This window comes from Archocentrus centrarchus, chromosome 1 (assembly GCF_007364275.1).
Source record: "Archocentrus centrarchus isolate MPI-CPG fArcCen1 chromosome 1, fArcCen1, whole genome shotgun sequence".
In the NCBI taxonomy this organism is placed as follows: Eukaryota; Metazoa; Chordata; class Actinopteri; order Cichliformes; family Cichlidae; genus Archocentrus; species Archocentrus centrarchus.
The window spans coordinates 30,368,284-30,386,799 of record NC_044346.1 but is presented as its reverse complement, the minus strand read 5'-3'; the positions used below and the strand labels follow the sequence as shown (position 1 = coordinate 30,386,799).

Below are 18,516 nucleotides of genomic sequence, written 5' to 3'. Positions count from 1 at the left end.
TGCCCTTTTTACATCACCACTTTTACTTCATTTGCAATTGTATTACAGTGTAGAGCTGGTTACTTATTTTGTCAAGCATATTATAGAGACAGATGTGAGATCTCACAAAACTTGACATCAATGTTTAACTATATGTTCAAATTTTCAGCCAGTAGGTTTGTATTTTTTAAATTTTTTATTTAGAAACTGCTCTTAGAACAAGAAGCACTCCAAGTGCACAAACCTCCTCAGATGCAGCTTACTCTCTAGGCAGTATTTACTTTTAAGGGAATAGTTTTGTATTTTGTATCTAAACATTATGTATGAGTAGGTAATGGATAATTGGTATTGATTCGTAAAACACTGGACATGAATAACTGAAGCTTATCATATAATATTAGTATATTATAACTAACTAGGCAGCTCATTCTCCGCTTAACAACACATTCTATAAAGATATAACACATTTTGGGGTCAACTTGAAAGAAATGTAGATGTGAAATGTAAAAGTGAGATCAGAGGTCACGTGACGTGATATTTGGATGGAAACTATAATGTCATATTTGCAAGATTAAGATTAAGATTAAGATAGTGTTTATTTGTCACATGCACAGTTATACACAGTACAATGCACAGTGAAATGTATTTTGTACCTGCAACCATATATACACACACATATAAATAAGAAGAATAAAAATAAAAAAAAGTAATTCACACTATACACTATACTCTATATACTATACACTATACACACTTTTATAAATTATAATATTTACATTGTGCAATAATGGTCCAGTTAGGGCTCAGAGTTGAGCAGACGGATGGCTTGTGGGTAAAAACTCTTCTTCAACCTTTCAGTCTTAGTCCTCAGGCAGCGGTAACGCCGGCCTGATGGGAGCAGGGAGAAGAGAGAGTGTCCGGGGTGGCTGGGCTGTTTTAGGATCTTCATGGCCCTCAGCCTGCACTGCTTGGTGTAAATGTCCTGCAGGTTGGGGAGGGTGGTTCTGATGGTCCGTTCAGCTGAACGAACCACCCTTTTTAGGGCCATGAAGTCCTGCTTGGTGCAGTTTCCCATCCAGGTGGTGATGCTCCCACGCATGATGCTCTCGATGGTGCAGGTGTAAAAGTTCCTGAGCACCTTGAGTGGGAGCTTGAAGTCTCTCAGCCGCCTGAGGAGGTAGAGACGCTGTCTGGCCTTCTTCACAGTGATGTTTATGTGATGAGTCCAGGACAGGTCCTGTGAGATGGTCACTCCCAGGTATTTGAAAGTGTCCACTCTTTCCACCTCAGCACCACTGATGACAAGTGGATGGTAGTCCCTCTGCTGCTTCCTGCTGAAGTCCACGATCAGTTCCTTTGTTTTGCTGACGTTGAGCAGGAGGTGGTTCTCCTGGCACCAGTTCTCCAGGCGGGAGACCTCTCTCCTGTAGGCTGTCTCCTCATTGTGAGAGATTAGTCCCACAACAGCAGTGTCGTCAGCAAACTTGATGATGACGTTGGACTCTGACGTGGCCTCGCAGTCATGGGTGTACAGTGAGTACAGCAGAGGGCTGAGCACACAGCCTTGGGGGGATCCAGTGTTGAGGGTGAGGGAGGATGAGGTGAGGTGACCCACTCGTACCACCTGTGGTCTGCTGGTCAGGAAGCTGTGAACCCACCTGCACAGGGATGGGCCCAGGCCCAGGTCCAGCAGCTTAGAGACCAGCCTGGAGGGAACTATGGTGTTGAATGCTGAGCTGTAATCTACAAACAGCACTCTCACATAGTTCCCCTTACCAGTGTCTATGTGTGAAAGGGTCTTGTGGAGGAGGAAGGATATGGCGTCATCTGTGGATCTGTCTGGCCGGTATGCAAACTGTAGTGGGTCGAGGGTGGTGGGCAGTGAGGAGGTGATGAATGTCTTGATGAGTCTTTCAAAACACTTCATCACCACAGAGGTGAGCGCTATGGGCCTGAAGTCATTGGGGCTGCTGGGGTGTGGTTTCTTTGGGACAGGGACTATGATGGACTTTTTAAAGCAGGTGGGAATCACACACAGTTTCAGTGAGAGGTTGAATATCACTGTAAACACAGGTGCCAGCTGGTTAGCGCAGGTCTTAAGGACACGTCCGCTAATACCGTCTGGTCCAGCCGCTTTCCTGGTGTTTACACGTCTAAACGCCCTCCTCACGTCGCGCTCCTTCACAGTGAGTTTCTCCGCCCCTCCGGCCGGGAGCGCAGCGGGCTGTCGGCTTTCCGACTCAAAGCGCGCAAAGAAGATGTTGAGTTCATCAGCCAGAGAAGCGTCGGCACTCACCGGGTGTGTGTGTGGTGCTTTGTAGTCCGTGATGGTGCGTAGTCCCTGCCACAGTCCCCTGGGGTCAGACTGTTGTAGTTGCTGTTCCAGTCTGCGGCCGTAGCGATGTTTTGCCTCTTTCACCGCTCTGCGGACGTTGTATGATGCAACCTTGTAGTCCTCCATGTTCCCAGAGGCGAGGCCGGAGTTGTAGGCAACGGTGCGGGACCTCAGGGCGTCGCGGACAGATTTATCCACCCACGGCTTCTGGTTGGGAAAAGTCCTGATGGTCCTCCTAAGTGAGGTGTCATCAACAACTTTCCCAATAAATCCCACGACAGTTTCCGTAAACTCCTCGATGTCTCCGCCCGCGCTGCTGCGAAACATGTCCCAGTCGGTTGAATCCAACGCACCCTGCAGAGCGGCCTCTGTTTGATCAGACCACCGTGTCACTTCTCTCACAGCAGGGGGTTCCTGCCTGAGCCGTTGTTTGTATTTCGGCATGAGAAGGACAGCGGTGTGGTCAGACTTCCCAAAAGGCGGAAGAGGCTTTGCTTTGTAGCCCTCTTTGAATGCAGAGTAGCAGTGGTCTAGGGTCCTCTCTCCTCTGGTGGGGCAGTCGATGTATTGAATCAACTCCGGTATCAGCTTTTTCAAGTTTGCACTGTTAAAGTCCCCGGCTACGATGAGAGCCGCATCACGCTGGTTAGCCTGATAGGTGGAAATCGCCTCATGTAGCTCGGATAGTGCAGTGTTTGTGTCCGCCTGAGGTGGAATATAGACGGCGCTGAAGATGACCGAAGTGAACTCGCGGGGCAGGTAGTGGGGACGGCATTTCAGGGTTAGGAGCTCCAGGTTAGGTGAACATGATTGTTTCAGAAGGACAACATTCCTACTCCATATACTGGTATCATTTCCTAAATGTTGCCAATACAATCAAAGGCAACAGAATTTTAAACATAGTTTTAAAGATAAAGACATTTTGTAAACATTTGACCTTATTTGACCTGAATTAGAGGTCAGAGGTCAAATGTGACATATTTTAAATGTTGACAATACACACCACACTTACAAGAATTGTAGTTTCTAACTCATAAAGTTTTTAAAAATTTTCAACCAATAAATCTTTAAGTTGACCTTGAAGATGTTGGCGCAATAAAATCAGGATTCTACTTTAGTAAAGTTCATTGGGCTTACTGGACAGTCATCCATAATAAACAGCAGGGTGGACTTCTCATGTAAGTTATAAGGAGCGTGCAAATATTAAACAACGATATAATACAGTGCACATTATTTGAAAGTGCCATAATATGCATAAAAGGCTTTCTGAGGATTACTTCTTTCAGCCTTCAGAGTAGCAGTTTGTTATGCCTGTAAGCAGAAAACTAGTTATCAGGACATGTGATGAGGTACTTGACAAAGATTACTTGGTATTACACTTGCACAGAAAAATTAAACCACACAGCAGCTAAAACAGACAGAATTGAAGTAATCTCACCAACATTTTGCTGTTCTTTAGTTAGCTCTGTATTAAGATGTTGTAAATTATAGATTGATAAGAACTGCACCTCTCTGTGTCTTTGATATACCAACACCTTGTTTATGCTGCATTGCTTAAATACTGGCTGGTCCAAGTCCTAATTTTCACTTTCTTAATTAATGAGACTCATGAGGCTCATAAGAGGAAGCAGAACAAACATGCGCCAACATTCCTAGACAGGAGTTAATGTTATGGCTTTTATGGTCTGTCCGGTTCTCTTATCCAGCTTTCTTCCTTTTCCATCTGCCCAGAGTCTGCTAGGCAGTATAGACAAAGCAGTGGATTACCTGGAGAAGCGCCTGCCCAGCCTCACTAACCCCTATGCTGTGGCAATGACATCATATGCACTGGCCAATGAAAACAAACTGAACAAAGAGATCCTCTACAAGTTTGCTTCCCAAGGTTTGTTCACACTTATATATTTTTGACATATAGCTTTAGACCAGTAGAGACTGTAAATGTTTACAAGCCCCTTTATTATAATAAGGTAACCGATCATTAGATTTTGGAGGAAAACTGTAAAAATTGATGGGAAAATTCTAAAAAAAAGAAAACTGTAGTAAAGAAATATATGTTTAAGATTTTTTTTTCCAACTATCTCACTGAAATGAATGGACTGGTATTTTCTGACATTTCTAGTATTACAAGAACTACTATTACTATTAATTAATTACTATTATTTTCAAAGTGCTTTCACTGGTTGTCCTGTCATGCTTTCATACAGGACACATAAACATACAGTGCTTAACAAATTTATTAGGCCACCACCTAATGTAACGTTTTTGCCCTAAAAAATAACATACAATTTGGCCCTTTAAGTAACTTTAAGGGCCAAATTGTATGTTATTCTTGACATCAATTCGCAGACCGGAAGTAGGGGGTGGGGCCGGATGCGGCCCATGGGCCGCAAGTTTGGGCACCCCTGCCCTAAATTAACAGTATTGGTAATTACCAAAATCATTTTTATGCTTCTTTAAAGGTCATTCCACCGGTAATGTACAAGCTATTTAATTGAAATGTTATTTTTAAATACAATTATTTTTATCCGTGAATTTTCAAATTTACTGTTTGACACAGAATCAGAAAAAGCAGTATTGTTATTATTTAATCAAGATGACAAATTACAGTTATTTTCTTGCATCCTAAACAGAATGCGATTGGTTGAATGTTATGCTTGGTTAATTTCTCACCTTTCAGAGAAGTCCAGTGTGCCTGCTCCAACTTTGGTATAAAAACATGATTTTTTTTTTCCCCTTCTAAATAACAATATAATTTTTAGCTTTGAACAGATGTTTCACAGATTTCTAAAATATTTGTGTTTTCTTGTTTTTATGGCACATGGTCTAATAAATTTGTTAAGCTCTGTATGCATAAACAACCTAAGGGCCAAAGCCCCAAATGTTAACACTTAATTTTACGCTCTCACTCAGTGTCTGAATGTTTGAGTGTCTGTTATAGTCAGAGTCTTGTGTGTTAATGTCTACAATGTCTGACAGCCTTGTATTTTTTTCTCACTTTTTTCACATTATTATTTTAATAGTAGGGATTGACTAGATTTACTACTGATGTGGGCTTGTTTAAGATATAGTAACAAAAAGTGCATTTGTGTCTTCCAGAGCTATCTCACTGGCCTGTACCTAGGGGACATATTTACACTCTGGAGGCCACAGCTTATGCTCTTCTCGCTCTTGTCAAGACCCAGGTGAGCATGCCCAACTTATACAAGCAACGAGTCATCTGTCATTCATATGTCTCTAGAATATTATAGGTTTTGGACACAAAAATCAAAGAAAGAAAATAATTTCATCATTTAGTTCTGAGTCGCTAATACAAAATCAAAAACAGTAATGATTTATACAGCCTGTTCATGAACCATGAAATGTATTGCTGACCTTTTGTTATTATACAGACTTGCAAGATGGCGCCAGTGTTTGGCCTTGCCGCTCTTGTCTCTCGCGGGAGCAGTCGTACATTGCTGCACATCGTTGTTTGCAATGCTATTTTTACAATTTTTTCTTATAATGTGTCTGCTGCTCGAATCTATGATCGGAGCACACTGCTATACATTAAGGATTCAATGGAGTGCTACTGTGACAGCTGGGACAACTTCAGGAAAGTTTGTCCACCTCCCCTTGTGTGTTCCTCACCTGAGTGCCTGCTACAGTGTACAACCCACGGGACTCTTATCCCAAGAAGCGAAAAGGGGGAACTAGGGCGGGCGTCCAGGTAAAACGGAGAAGATACCGGAGGCTAGCTTCTTAGCTGTGGAGAGACTCCCGGTGCCTGCGACCAGTTCCTCTCCTGTCATTTGGCGTGGACCCTGCCCCGCCGTCTGTGGCCCGGGCTCCGTGGCTCGAGGATGGTGTGCTCAGCTGGCTTCCATCATCTGTCCTCCGTTCTGCTGGTGGTTGCGCTGTCCCGACATCAATGTCGGTCTCACCTGGTTTTGGATTTACAACCCTGCGCAGAAGGCGTACAGGTGCGCACAGGTGTTTAATTCAAGTGCCGCTGCAGTCAGCTGTGGAGTGTGCAGTTCAACCTTCACCGATCCGGTTTGCCCTGCTTAACGCTCGCTCAATTACAAACAAATCGTTTATTCTCAACAATCTGTTTATTAAAGAGTCTCTAGACTTAATGTGTCTGAGTGAGACGTGGCAGCAAGGTATGGATTATAGTTACTTGAAGGAAATTTGTCCGGCTGGCTGCTCCGTCATTGGAACTACACGTCTTTCCGGACGCGGCAGAGGACTCGCTGCTGTGTACCGGGACAAATTCACTTGCAAACAGATGGACTCTGACTCCTTTTCCTCATTTGAGCTACAGATGATGAAGGTCGGTTCTTTTAAAACTTTTTATTGTATCTTAATCTACCGCCCTCCTGCCATTGCCGGAGCCTTTTTAACTGCATTTAACGATCTGCTGTCATCCATCATCAAACTGGAGAAGGTAATATTGGGAGATTTTAACCTTCATATTGATGATGCATCCTGTAACACGGCTGCTGAGCTCATCGCTATTACTGAGACTTTTAACCTTAGGCAACATGTTTCTGGCCCCACACATATAAAGGGCCACACATTAGACCTTGTTTTCTCCCTGGGTTTAAATATAAATGAGGCATGTGTGGAGGATGCACATGTGAGTGACCATAGCTGCATATATTTTAATCTGTTGTTGTTTTTGGATCCTTTGCCTCCTAAATTGAAAATCCAAAGGCGGATTATCAACCAGGACACTCCTGAAAGGTTCTCTGCCCTGTTTGATGCAAACATGCATCACAGTGATGTGGACTCACTTGTTTTGTCCTTTAACAATCAGTGTAATTCTATTTTAGACATCGTGGCACCTCTAAAACAAAGCATGGCCCAGTCTTCAAATTGTTGCTCTTCGATGAATGAAAATATTCGTAATTTTAGAAAATATTGAGCATCACTCCAAATAGCTGGTTTGGCATTGCTTTTATCATTTAAGGAATATCTCAAAACTTGGATTACTGGTGTCACAGGCTGAGCTTGAGATGATTATTCATGCTTTTATCTGTTCCCGTCTGGATTATTGTAATGGTCTTTTTACTTGTTTTAACAAATCAGCTTTGGATCGTCTTCAAACTGTGCAGAATGCTGCAGCAAGACTTTTAACTGGCACCAATATAAGATCTCATATCACTCCAGTTTTAGCTTCTCTTCATTGGTTGCCAGTATATTTTAGATTTCATTTTAAAATTTTAGTTTTAACCTTTAGGGCCTTACACAGCCAAGCCCCCCAGTATATCTCTGACCTGTTGAAACCATATTCTTCATCCCGAGCTCTTAGATTATCAGGTCAAAGGTTACTGTTGGTCCCTCGCACTCGTTTCAAAACTCATGGGGATCGGGCTTTTGGGGCTGTGGCACCAAGGTTGTGGAATTCTCTTCCACTGTCTTTATGCTGTACAGACTCCACTGACTCTTTTAAAAAGCAGCTGAAAACATTTTTATACAGACAAGCTATTGTTTTATATTGTTGTACTTTTATTTTTGTTTTTTGTTGTGAAGCATTTTGTGGTGTTTATCTGTGATAAGTGCTATATAAATAAATTTTACTTACTTACTTACTTATATTTTTTTGTGACTGTTTTCTTTCATCGGGCAAGTTTAATTATACCTTAATAAAAACAAAGAACAAATTCCAAAGCCTAAAACTCTAAGGCACCTTTGAAAACTGTTAACCTAGACAAGAAATTTTATGTATTCTTCATAATTTGTAACTCTACCCTTGTCTTGTCCTGTTTAATAAAGAACTTTGAAGATGCCAGACCTGTTGTGAGATGGTTCAACCAACAACAGAAGGTGGGCGGAGGATATGGATCAACTCAGGTAACACCAAACTTCACATCAGTCAAGATACCTCCCTTTTTAATACATATTGTCTCATCTTATAACCTTTGTATTTCTTTATCTCCCTCACCTTTTCCCCACCAGGCTACTATAATGGTCTATCAGGCTGTAGCAGAGTACTGGATCAATGCTCAAGAACCAAACTATGATCTGAATGTGGACATCCAGTTGCCAGGAAGGTCAGCGCCTGACAAGTTCAACTTCAACAAGGAAAACCACTATGCCACAAGAACATCTAAAGTGAGAGCACGTTCTTTTACAAACACAAAGTCACTGTATAAAGAGTATTCAAATTTATCTATGTGGAAAAAAGCCCTCTAGAAGGGACGAGTCGGTGGCCACAACATGCAACTTAGGATGAAACTCTAAAAAAAATGCCTTTAGGTGGATAAAAATATTAGATTTCACTGTTACAATGGATTATATTGTCATTCCATATCTAGGTAGCCAATGTTAGGTATATTAACAAGCTACTGTAGTTAGAAACTTGACTTGCAAACATAATGTTTATTGTAACTTTCTGAATGATCTACATACCACAACACACTTTGCAAGATGCACTGTTTGGGGTTCTTACAGAAAAAGTGCCTTACATACACACTGGTTGCTTTTTGGAAAAGTATAGCATTAGCAATTTATACCACTCATCATCACATTACTTTTGCGTTACTCCACAACATGGCCTGGTATTCTCTTAGATTACGAATCCCTGTATCGATGAGGACACACACAGAATCGTTCTTTTGGTGTTTAAGTATTAACTCAATGCAAACAGCAAAACACCTAAAACTAAATAACCAAAATAATTGAAAGGCTTCACAGCCTCATAACCACAATACAGCCAATGACAGTGAGTAAATCTCACTACTACTAGTGTTTCTGTTTTAGTATATCAGCTATTCTCAACACTGCACGAAAAGAGGCATATCCGTCCCCGTATACTGACACGGGCGCACCTAGTTATTGTCAGCTTTCGTCAGCATACGGGGCAGCGCATATTCGTTCGCCTGAGACGGATATGGTCGTTTACGTACCACTAGAATCAGCGGGGGGTAAAGGTACGGGGGGAGCCGGCAGGCGCGAGGTGTTAACGACTCCACTTTACATATGAATAGCAGCGCCTCAAGCCGAAGCAGCGGCAGGAGACCCACGTGGCTTCTCAGTCATTGGATGATAAAAATGACATCACAATTCAGTATTCACATGTGATTGGTTGGTAGATCTGTTCCCCCCATTGGCCTTTATAAAGACAGGCCTGGGTAAGCCCCTCCCTAATAAATAATAACCCAGTAATAAAAATTATTTTTAATTATTATTTCTGTGATTATACCTTGTATGTTATGTTGTATTCATGCCATGCTAATAACCTCAACTAAAAGGAATTCAATTAAGAGAAACAAATTGTGAGGCACAAGTTTGAATATTTTTTTTTGTTTTATTTATAAAGCAATATGCACATACACACACACACATCATATAATCTATATATATAAAGAAAACAAAAACATTATGACATATAATGCTTTGCTACTTCTGAGCCATGTGGTGGTGGCTTTCTCTCAGAGCATGGTCCAGCATACAAACACTTATGGTGCACGGCGTTGTATTTAGGGTGAGCTTCTAGTCTGTCTTGCAGTTTGGCTCAGAGGTCACTGAGCTCCTGGCTGGGGAAGCTTGGGGGTCTTAATCCAGCCCGACACGCCCTCTGAGACGCCATCCTCCTCATCCAACATTAGGTCAGTGGTGACACCGTCCCAGAAGGCAACCTCCTTCACCACCAGGTCACTCGTCCTCGCCTCCAGCAGCTGTTGACACAGAGCACACATTAAGTCATTATGAAACTATATGAAATATTGTGAAAAATCAGGAAACTACACTGAAAGTTTGAGTCTCTTGACTTAGAATGTACACATAGCAGATAAGACCCTGAATGCAAAAAAAAAAAAATTAATCAGCCCATCTTTGTCATCAGAAACAATGGTTATGGGACAAAGTACCAATAAAAGACAAATGAACAAGTACTTTGAAAAAATTTAACACTGATAAAAGTACTTCAGTGATTTTGGTCATTAACCCTTGAGGCACCTTTAAACTGATTATACACTTTTTATCTTTTAGGTCCCAAAATGTTACAGCTGCTGAAACTATAAACATTCAATGTTAATTATTTTCACCTGCACTGCATCACCTTTTTATTAAAAAGGTGATGCAGTGCAGTGGTGGGCCGTCAGGGCCTGCAAGGCCTTCTCTGCTGGCCTAAAAAAATATCTGAATCACAGACTGATGTTAATTATATCCTGTCCATCAATACTTGTTAAATTATTCGAAATGGTTTGTACGGTTCCTTTCACAGCTTTTCCTGTGGTCGCGCTGTTTCCAGACGTGTATTTTCATATTAAAGCATTTAACCAATCACATTTCAGCCATCATTTGTTGCCAGGGTCAAAGAAATCTGCCTGGAGGCCTTCATAATCAGTTCTGCGGGCCCCGTAGTACAAAAATAAGTGTCGATCAAACAGTTTGATCAACCAATCAGATTATGAGTTGGCAACACCGAGGCCCTCTAGCAGGCCTACGGTAACGTCAGCATATTCATACACTTTGATTGGATAGTCAGTGTACTAGCCAGAGCTAGCAAACTGCATCTGTAGCCAGCTGCACAAGCAAAAATATGGTTGTGTTGATTTTATAGCTATTTTGTCAACCCACAATGGCTGAAGGAGGAGAAGAAATGGATTTGGTTGCAGATTTATTGCCAAAGCCAAGACGGACTTTTCAAGAAAAGCTGGACATCATTAAGAAAGGTCGGGCAACTCCGAAGCTAGCAAGCCTGTCACAACCGGGAAAAGGATGTGTCCACCACTTTCAGTCCACTAATTACGAGCGGTACCACTGGCTCACAGGCCCCGAGGAACACTGCAAATTGTATTGCTGGGAGTGCGTGGTGTTTGCCACTGATCGACATGGTGTTTGGAGCCACACTGGGTTTGTAAATTTGACTTGCCTAACCAAGGCAGCAACGAGACACCAAAGCACTGCCGGACACTTACAAGCAACGGTGCTTTCCAAAACATTCGGGGACACCAGAGCGGATCAGCTGAGCGAGCAAGTGCGCAGGGAAGCGAAGCTCCACGACGTAAAGGTGAAGAATAATAGGGAAATCTTAAAGAGACTGTTAGATTCACTTTTTTGGGGGGGGGGGGGGCAAGCAGGAACTTTCATTTCGGGGTCACGATGACTAAAATGTTTCTCTTAATAATAATTTTATGAGGTTGTTATCAATGCATTTTTATATGTGTCGCAGCTGTAGCGGCAGTAAAAGCAGACTTGTGAACCTTGGGTTTGTTTCTTTGGTAAATGCTTTTATTCTGGCTACATGAGCTCTCAATCTGCGATGCAACAGCTCTTTCTACTGCATTTCTGCATAAAAAGATGTTTTTATTGCCATAAAATAGTTATTGAGGGTGGAGTGATTCAGGCGGATCACTACTGAAGGCCTAGGTGTGAAATGCACGGCCTGCCACTGCTTTTTATATACATTTTGGGTTGTTCAAAAGAAGCCAGATTTTATATAAAATTAAAAAAACAATAAGTAATATTTTCCAAAAATAAAACTGCATTTTCAAGCTAACTACACAAATACAGCAGACCAACAAAACAATCCAATACGTCTTACCGGCTTCCTTCTTGCACGACACCGGGCAGAGTTTTTAATGGCTGCCGCCCTTTCCAGACCGTGAGGCTGACTGTAGCGGAAGTTCGGCGAACCGTCTGTAGGTTTTTCAAGAAGCTGAAAAACATTTTTGTACATTGTAAATAAACACAGTGTAAACACAGTGCATACATAAACAATATTCAGGCAAAAAAAGATACTTACACACAATTATAACACTGTCCACGCATTAGAAACCCACTCCGTTGCGAGGCGAACAGTCTGTGGAAAAAAAACGTGAAAATAAATAAGAGTAAAAACATTTTAAGTTCTTCTCTCCTCCACACATTGAATACTGCTGCTTTGTTTCTGATTCTTACCTCTGCAGAGGATCATACCGGCTTTTATTGGATTCAGAGTTGTGCAGGCCGCGAACTGCTTCCTATAAGATGAAATAAAAATAAGAAACCAAACCACAATACGTCTGTCAGCTTACTGTGACCATTCCTCCACTCTTAGTATTTTTGTTTTAGAAACGACCAAGTCTTACCGCAGTTTTTGGATCGTGCTGCCGTCTTTTCCTCGAGTCCTTCTGTAGGTGAGGCTTTGTTAGAGTCCAAAGCATCGAGTCTGTACACAATAGACGCCATGTTGTCTTTCAGTCGCGCTGGTACAAACTTGAGTAACTGAGTCGATAACCCACTCACTGCAGCCAGCAGCGTCTTCTCGTCTGCAGCGGGGCTGGTTGAGGCTGGCCGGTAGAGAGGCCCGCTTTCACCGGGAGATTCTGTGGTGTTGAAATATAGACGACGTCCTCCATTGTCGTACCGGGAAAGCAGCGTAGACAAAAACCGCCATTCAGTTTGAAAGGAAGAGAAGGAAGGCACTGATTGGTCCTACAGACCTTCAGCGTGATCCCGCACGTGATCTGTATTGTCCAATCACAGGCGAGGAAGCTGCCACACGGAAATTAAATTCATTTCATTTCAAGTGAATTCAATTTTATTTATATAGCAGCAAATCACAACAAACAGTCGCCTCAAGGCGCTTTGTATTTTGGATAAAGACCCTACAATAATACAGAGAAAACCCAACAGTCAAAATGACCCCCTATGAGCTGGAAGATGTGTTGTTCACACATCCACTGCCTGTTTAAGCAGGACAACTGAGAAGGTGACTGCTGCATTAAAATTTTCCTTATTTTTTTATTTACCTTTTTACATTTACATTTTTCTCATGAAGGTTTTGCTGATATCTCTTATGTACATCCATGTATAGCAAAATAAAAGTTTATACATTTTCGTATTCCATCTGCCTTGGTAGTCTTTAATGTCATTAATGCATGTGAACATTCACTGAACGTTTATAGCAGCGTTCATGGGATGTCTGAATGTTCAATGCTAGCTGGGAAGCCACTGCACAGGAGAGGATGATGGTGTGACAGACTTTTTGTTACAGTGAATTAGACTGAAAACTGAGTATGCTTTTCAATGAAAATAATGCTTGTGGTGTCACCAAAATCAAGATATAGCCTTTGTTTATCTCCCTCAGTCCACTAAAGTTCAGGGTTCACAAAAAACTCCATGACAAAGGCTCACAGACAGAAGCTCACAGACAGAAGCTCACAGCCTTATTGGAAAAAGGGACAAAAGCTGAAAACTTCCAAAAATATATTTCCAACTAGATAATTCAAATTTATAAATTAGAATGATTTCTTGTGAGATTAGTCTTGTTTGAATGTTTCGCTGTAGAAATAAAAATATGTTGGTTACAACTTGGGAGGGGTAGACCACTGGTGAGTATTGGTGACCACTGGTGAGTACTTGATTTGCATTTGTATGACTCACAGAAACCTCCTTTACATATGTCTGTGTAGATTCTCAGTTATCCAGGTCATAGTAGTCTCTGGAGCTTGAAAAAGGCGACTGGACTTCTTTTTGTTTCTTGAAGACGTTTCACCTCTCATCCGAAAGGCTTCTTCAGTTCTCAACCAAATGGTGGAGAGACCCAGGTATTTACCATTTGGTTGAGAACTGAAGAAGCCTTTCGGATGAGAGGTGAAACGTCTTCAAGAAACAAAAAGAAGTCCAGTCGCCTTTTTCAAGCTCCAGAGCCTCCTTTACATATGAGAGCCTGCCCTAGACCTGAGGAGAGGGGGGAGCTGAGGGAGCACTGACACAGAGAGTCCACGGCAGTTTCCCTACAGTTTACTGTTCTGGCCAAAGCCTCCTGCTGAGAGCCCTAAAACTCAAGGCGCGCGTCAATATTACATACAAGAAACTGTCGAAAAACCCACTTTTCATGCAGTGCAACACAGTAACACTAAAAACACAGCAATCAAAACTAAGATGTCAACCACTACATGAGATTTATATGTGAAACTGATAAGTGGGACAGGATCCCAGTCCTCCTGCTGATGCTTTAGGTTATCCACTTCATAAAAACTTAGTTCTGTGTTTGTCTTTTTGCTAATGCGTCTCACCACTAACAACCTTTTAGGCCTTTTTCATTTTGTCCTTACAGATGGAATTGATGAGGAGATTCAGTGCACTGTAAATTCAATGATATTTTCCACCTCCAGCCTGGGTAGGAACCAAATGAACTCTGTTCTCTATTTTTGAATATTTTTCTCATCTTTGTGTGTTTGTGCATATTAATCTCAACAGGTTGATGATATAAACCAGGACATCTCAGTGACTGCTAGCGGAACAGGAGAAGCAACACTGACAGTAAATAATCTGTTTATTTTAATGTATCCTTTTAGAGTCTTAAACAAGACTTTTTTAACCTTATGAGAAGAATATTACCAATACTGGTGCCTATTTGTTTAAAATACACTTTTTTTCTATGCAATAGTTGGTGTCACTGTATTACGCTAAGTCCAAAGAAAAGGAGAGTGACTGCCAGGACTTTACCCTCTCAGTAGAACTCCAAACAGGTAATCTGATGTCATTTACATCTTCCTTTTCACTTATCTATTTGTTTTCAGTAAATCTGTTTGCCTCAGTTTTTTAAATTTGTTTATATACTTTTTTTCTTTTGCTTTGTTCCTCTAGAGACAGAAGAAGAAAATACATACAAGCTTAGAATACAGGTTATGTAAGTACAATATACGTTACACTCCTGCTAGTCTAAAAACAGAGCTGACTTTGTGCATTTTTTTTATTTTGTTTGTTTTTTGATCAAGTGCCTTGCTTTGTTCCCTTTTATTTCTGTTGTCATTTTGATCAGTCTGCCCATTCTCTCCACAGGTATAACAACAGGGATCGTGATGCAGGCATGTCAATCCTGGATATTGGCTTGCTAACTGGCTTTGCTGCTGAAACTAAAGACCTGGATTTGGTGAGAAAGACATGCACATTAAATAGAGTTACAGTTATAAGTGTTTATGTTTAAGAGCAACAAGACCTGTTAATGCTTAAAACTTGTCTTACAATGGTGTGTGTTTATGTGTGGGTGTAGTTGTCTACAGGACATGGCCGCACCATAGCAAAATATGAGATGAACAAAGTCCTGTCAGAAAGAGGCTCTCTCATCATTTACATGGACAAGGTTAGCCACTCACACTAGTCTTCATATCCCCTTTTTTTCCCTTGCCCTGACGTTTATGGTTTTCACTTTTTTTGTATTTCACGTCACAGGTTTCTCACACACGAAACGAGGAAATTGCCTTTAGGATCAAACAGGAAATGGCAGTGGGCGTCTTACAACCCGCAGCTGTGTCTGTCTATGAATACTATGAACGTGAGTCTCAGAAACATGCCACCTTTGTAAGAGTTAAGATTTTTTTGTTTGCTGCCAGTCAGTCTGAGCAGAGACACTATGCCATTGTATGTGATCAATATACATTTTTAGCTCTATCTCATTTGGCCCCAAAATAATTTTCCAATGCTTTCTCTTTCCCATTGTAGAAACACGTTGTGTCAAATTCTACCAACCACAGAGGGAGGCTGGAAAACTCTGTAGCGATAATATATGCACATGTGCTGAAGGTAAACATGATCATGTGCAGGGCAAGTGGGGGGTATTTGTCTTTGCTGTCTTGGGAATTCTTCTGCATCCCCCTTGATGAACTGAAGGAAATGGCTGGAGAAAGAGAAGTCTGGGCTTCTTTGCTTAGGCTGCTGTCCCCATGACCTGGCCCCCGGATAAGCGGAAGAAATGGATGGATGGGGTATACAAACCTGACAAAATAGTTCACAGTTTGAGCACATCTGATCTCCTCTGAGCTTGGAAGCTAAGTAGGATTAGTATTGGATGGGAGACCAATAGGGGTATAACAGGTGGCGTTTGGCTTGACTGTATCTCAGGAGGAAGAGCGTGTCACCTGCTGATCGGAAAGTTTGTAGTTCAAGCCTTACCTTGACTGCACCAGTGAGCAGGATTTTAAAAAATATATATTTATTATTTTTTATAGAACAGAAAATTTCCTTTTTTTAAATTGAATTTTTCTGGCACCATAGCTGCCATAATATCTCCGCAATTTGACAAGTTTTTGAATCACTGGGTGTACTTAAGTTTTTCACAGGATTGCATACAGTCCTGTGAAAATTCCGTTTTTCATGATTAACTAAGATGCTGTTAGTTTGGTATTATATTAGGTGGAATTAGAATTTGGTTTATAATGAATTATTAAATTTTCATGTTAGAGACAGTAGTAATCCTGCAGGATCCTGTAGGGTCTATAAACAGTTGAAGTAAATGCATACTAATATATTTGTTACATTGAGATTTTCATATAGCTGCCTTAACCCATCAATGTACACACATAAGCTTTGAATTTTTATCCTGCCTCTATTGTGTACTTCCAGAGAACTGCAGTATGCAGAAGAAGGAAAAAATCAGCAATGATGAACGTCAAGTTAAGATTTGTGAGAGTACAGAGACCAGCAAAGTAGACTTTGGTAAGAAACTATAAATGCATTGCATTGACATTAATCTGACAGGATATAGTAAAGAAAAATGCTAAAATATATACTTTGTCCACAGCATACAAAGTTCTGGTGGAAGACTTTATAGAAGAATTATCCACAGATACTCATAAAGTCCAAGTAGTGGATGTCATCAAAGAAGGCGAGTACATACTTCCTTTAAACTTCAGCTCCATTTGTTTCTGTGGCATATACTTTAACTGGTATTTTATTTTACATTTATTTATTGCTCTTTCTATGATAGTAACAAAAAAATCTTTGCCCTTTTAAGGACAAATCAGCCATTTTTGAAAACTACTATTTGTTTTTGTGCTGTGAGGTACACTTAGCGGCTGGCACCATCTGCTAACAGCAAGCCAGTGTAGCTTGTGTTGCTGATACCCATCTTCTCACTTAATAGTTAACATTCAGTTTGGCATATTGCCAAAATTTTCACATTGTTACTATCATGATTCAAGCAGGAATATATGAGAACACTGCAGTGCTGGGTTTAACTGCAAGTTGAGCAACAAAATTTCTGCATTCATAAATCATCACTTTCAACTTCCATATCTTAATTACAGGGAATGTTGATGTTGGTCCAGGGAATGGACGTCGCACAATTTTCAGTTATCAGCTCTGCAGAGAAGCTTTAAGTCTGTCAAAGGGCAAAACCTACCTTATCATGGGCTCAGATAAAGATATTCACCGAGATGACAAAGGGAATACGTAAGTGCATTGATTGCAGAATTGTGCATGTGTACGACGCGTTTAAACATGTCTTCTTAGAGTTCTATTAATTAATTAATCATACATTCACTAAACAAATTTACTGGTCTGGTATGCATCTATATGTGTCACAGTTGTTCATTCCAAATGTTGCAGATAGCTGGTCACATAACCACTAATCATTGCTCTTCACAGGTTCGAGTATGTACTTGGTGAGAAAACCTGGGTTGAGTACTGGCCTACAAAAGATGAATGTCAGACTGATAAATACCGGGATACCTGCTTGGGCTTGGAGGAGATGGTCAGTCAGTACTCAGTCCATAACTGCATCGGGTAGTAACACTAAAGAAAATAAAACATTTTCAACTTGTGTTGTTTTGCATTACTTTTCTCTATAAACCAGTAACTGATATGACATAAGAGTTCATCATTACACTGTGATGATTAAAATGTAATGGTACTGATTGTGTGATGGGCTCGACACACGGGGAGCGACAAACGACAGCGACAAATGGGCCGCATCACTACTGGGGTGAAACCGAACACACGGGACGCGATAGCGACGGCAGCATTGCGAATCGCGCTCTCATGTCACTCATCTCCAAGAAATGTGATTGGTCATGAAACTGGAGGGATTTAGACATTTTCAAAGCAGTCCATGTCAGATACGGCAATAAAGATGAGGAGTCAGAAGATTTTATTGGAACTGACAGAAATCTTGCGATTAAGTCTCCTCTACAAAAGAAAAAGACAACCTTGGGTTCATCCTATATTAGCACAAAAGTCCTCTCTATCCGTCTGTTTAACGTTAGCCTTGCGCCAACACGTTTCCATACGGCTGCCTTTTATGTGTAATCGATAATGAATGAATGAATGAATGAATGAAGTTTATTGCCATGTGGGTGAACAAGTTCACACATTGGAAATTGCAGTTACAGAACACCATCCAAGAATACACAAAACACAACACACATGGGGGGATATGTGTCCTAGGGTCATGCAGCCGACTTGCAGCGCTACCTTTGGCAGGAGGAGAAAACAACACATCATGGGGA

At 41.2% G+C, this 18,516-nt stretch overlaps 1 protein-coding gene across 1 annotated transcript in view; it reads left to right on the top strand.

Moving 5' to 3' along the window:
- The window catches only part of LOC115788390 (complement C3-like), a 54,223-nt gene extending 36,391 nt beyond the window's left edge, over positions 1 to 17,832 (top strand). The window contains exons 29-43 of the mRNA XM_030741395.1: positions 4,046 to 4,196; positions 5,411 to 5,496; positions 8,072 to 8,149; positions 8,255 to 8,410; positions 14,489 to 14,551; positions 14,679 to 14,760; positions 14,879 to 14,921; positions 15,074 to 15,164; positions 15,285 to 15,374; positions 15,464 to 15,566; positions 15,734 to 15,814; positions 16,634 to 16,726; positions 16,812 to 16,895; positions 17,317 to 17,461; positions 17,657 to 17,832. Coding sequence (XP_030597255.1) covers positions 4,046 to 4,196; positions 5,411 to 5,496; positions 8,072 to 8,149; positions 8,255 to 8,410; positions 14,489 to 14,551; positions 14,679 to 14,760; positions 14,879 to 14,921; positions 15,074 to 15,164; positions 15,285 to 15,374; positions 15,464 to 15,566; positions 15,734 to 15,814; positions 16,634 to 16,726; positions 16,812 to 16,895; positions 17,317 to 17,461; positions 17,657 to 17,798 — 1,488 coding nt within the window. The 3' untranslated portion in view covers positions 17,799 to 17,832. The remainder of the gene's footprint in view (positions 1 to 4,045; positions 4,197 to 5,410; positions 5,497 to 8,071; positions 8,150 to 8,254; positions 8,411 to 14,488; positions 14,552 to 14,678; positions 14,761 to 14,878; positions 14,922 to 15,073; positions 15,165 to 15,284; positions 15,375 to 15,463; positions 15,567 to 15,733; positions 15,815 to 16,633; positions 16,727 to 16,811; positions 16,896 to 17,316; positions 17,462 to 17,656) is intronic.
- Positions 17,833 to 18,516: the final 684 nt, after the last annotated feature.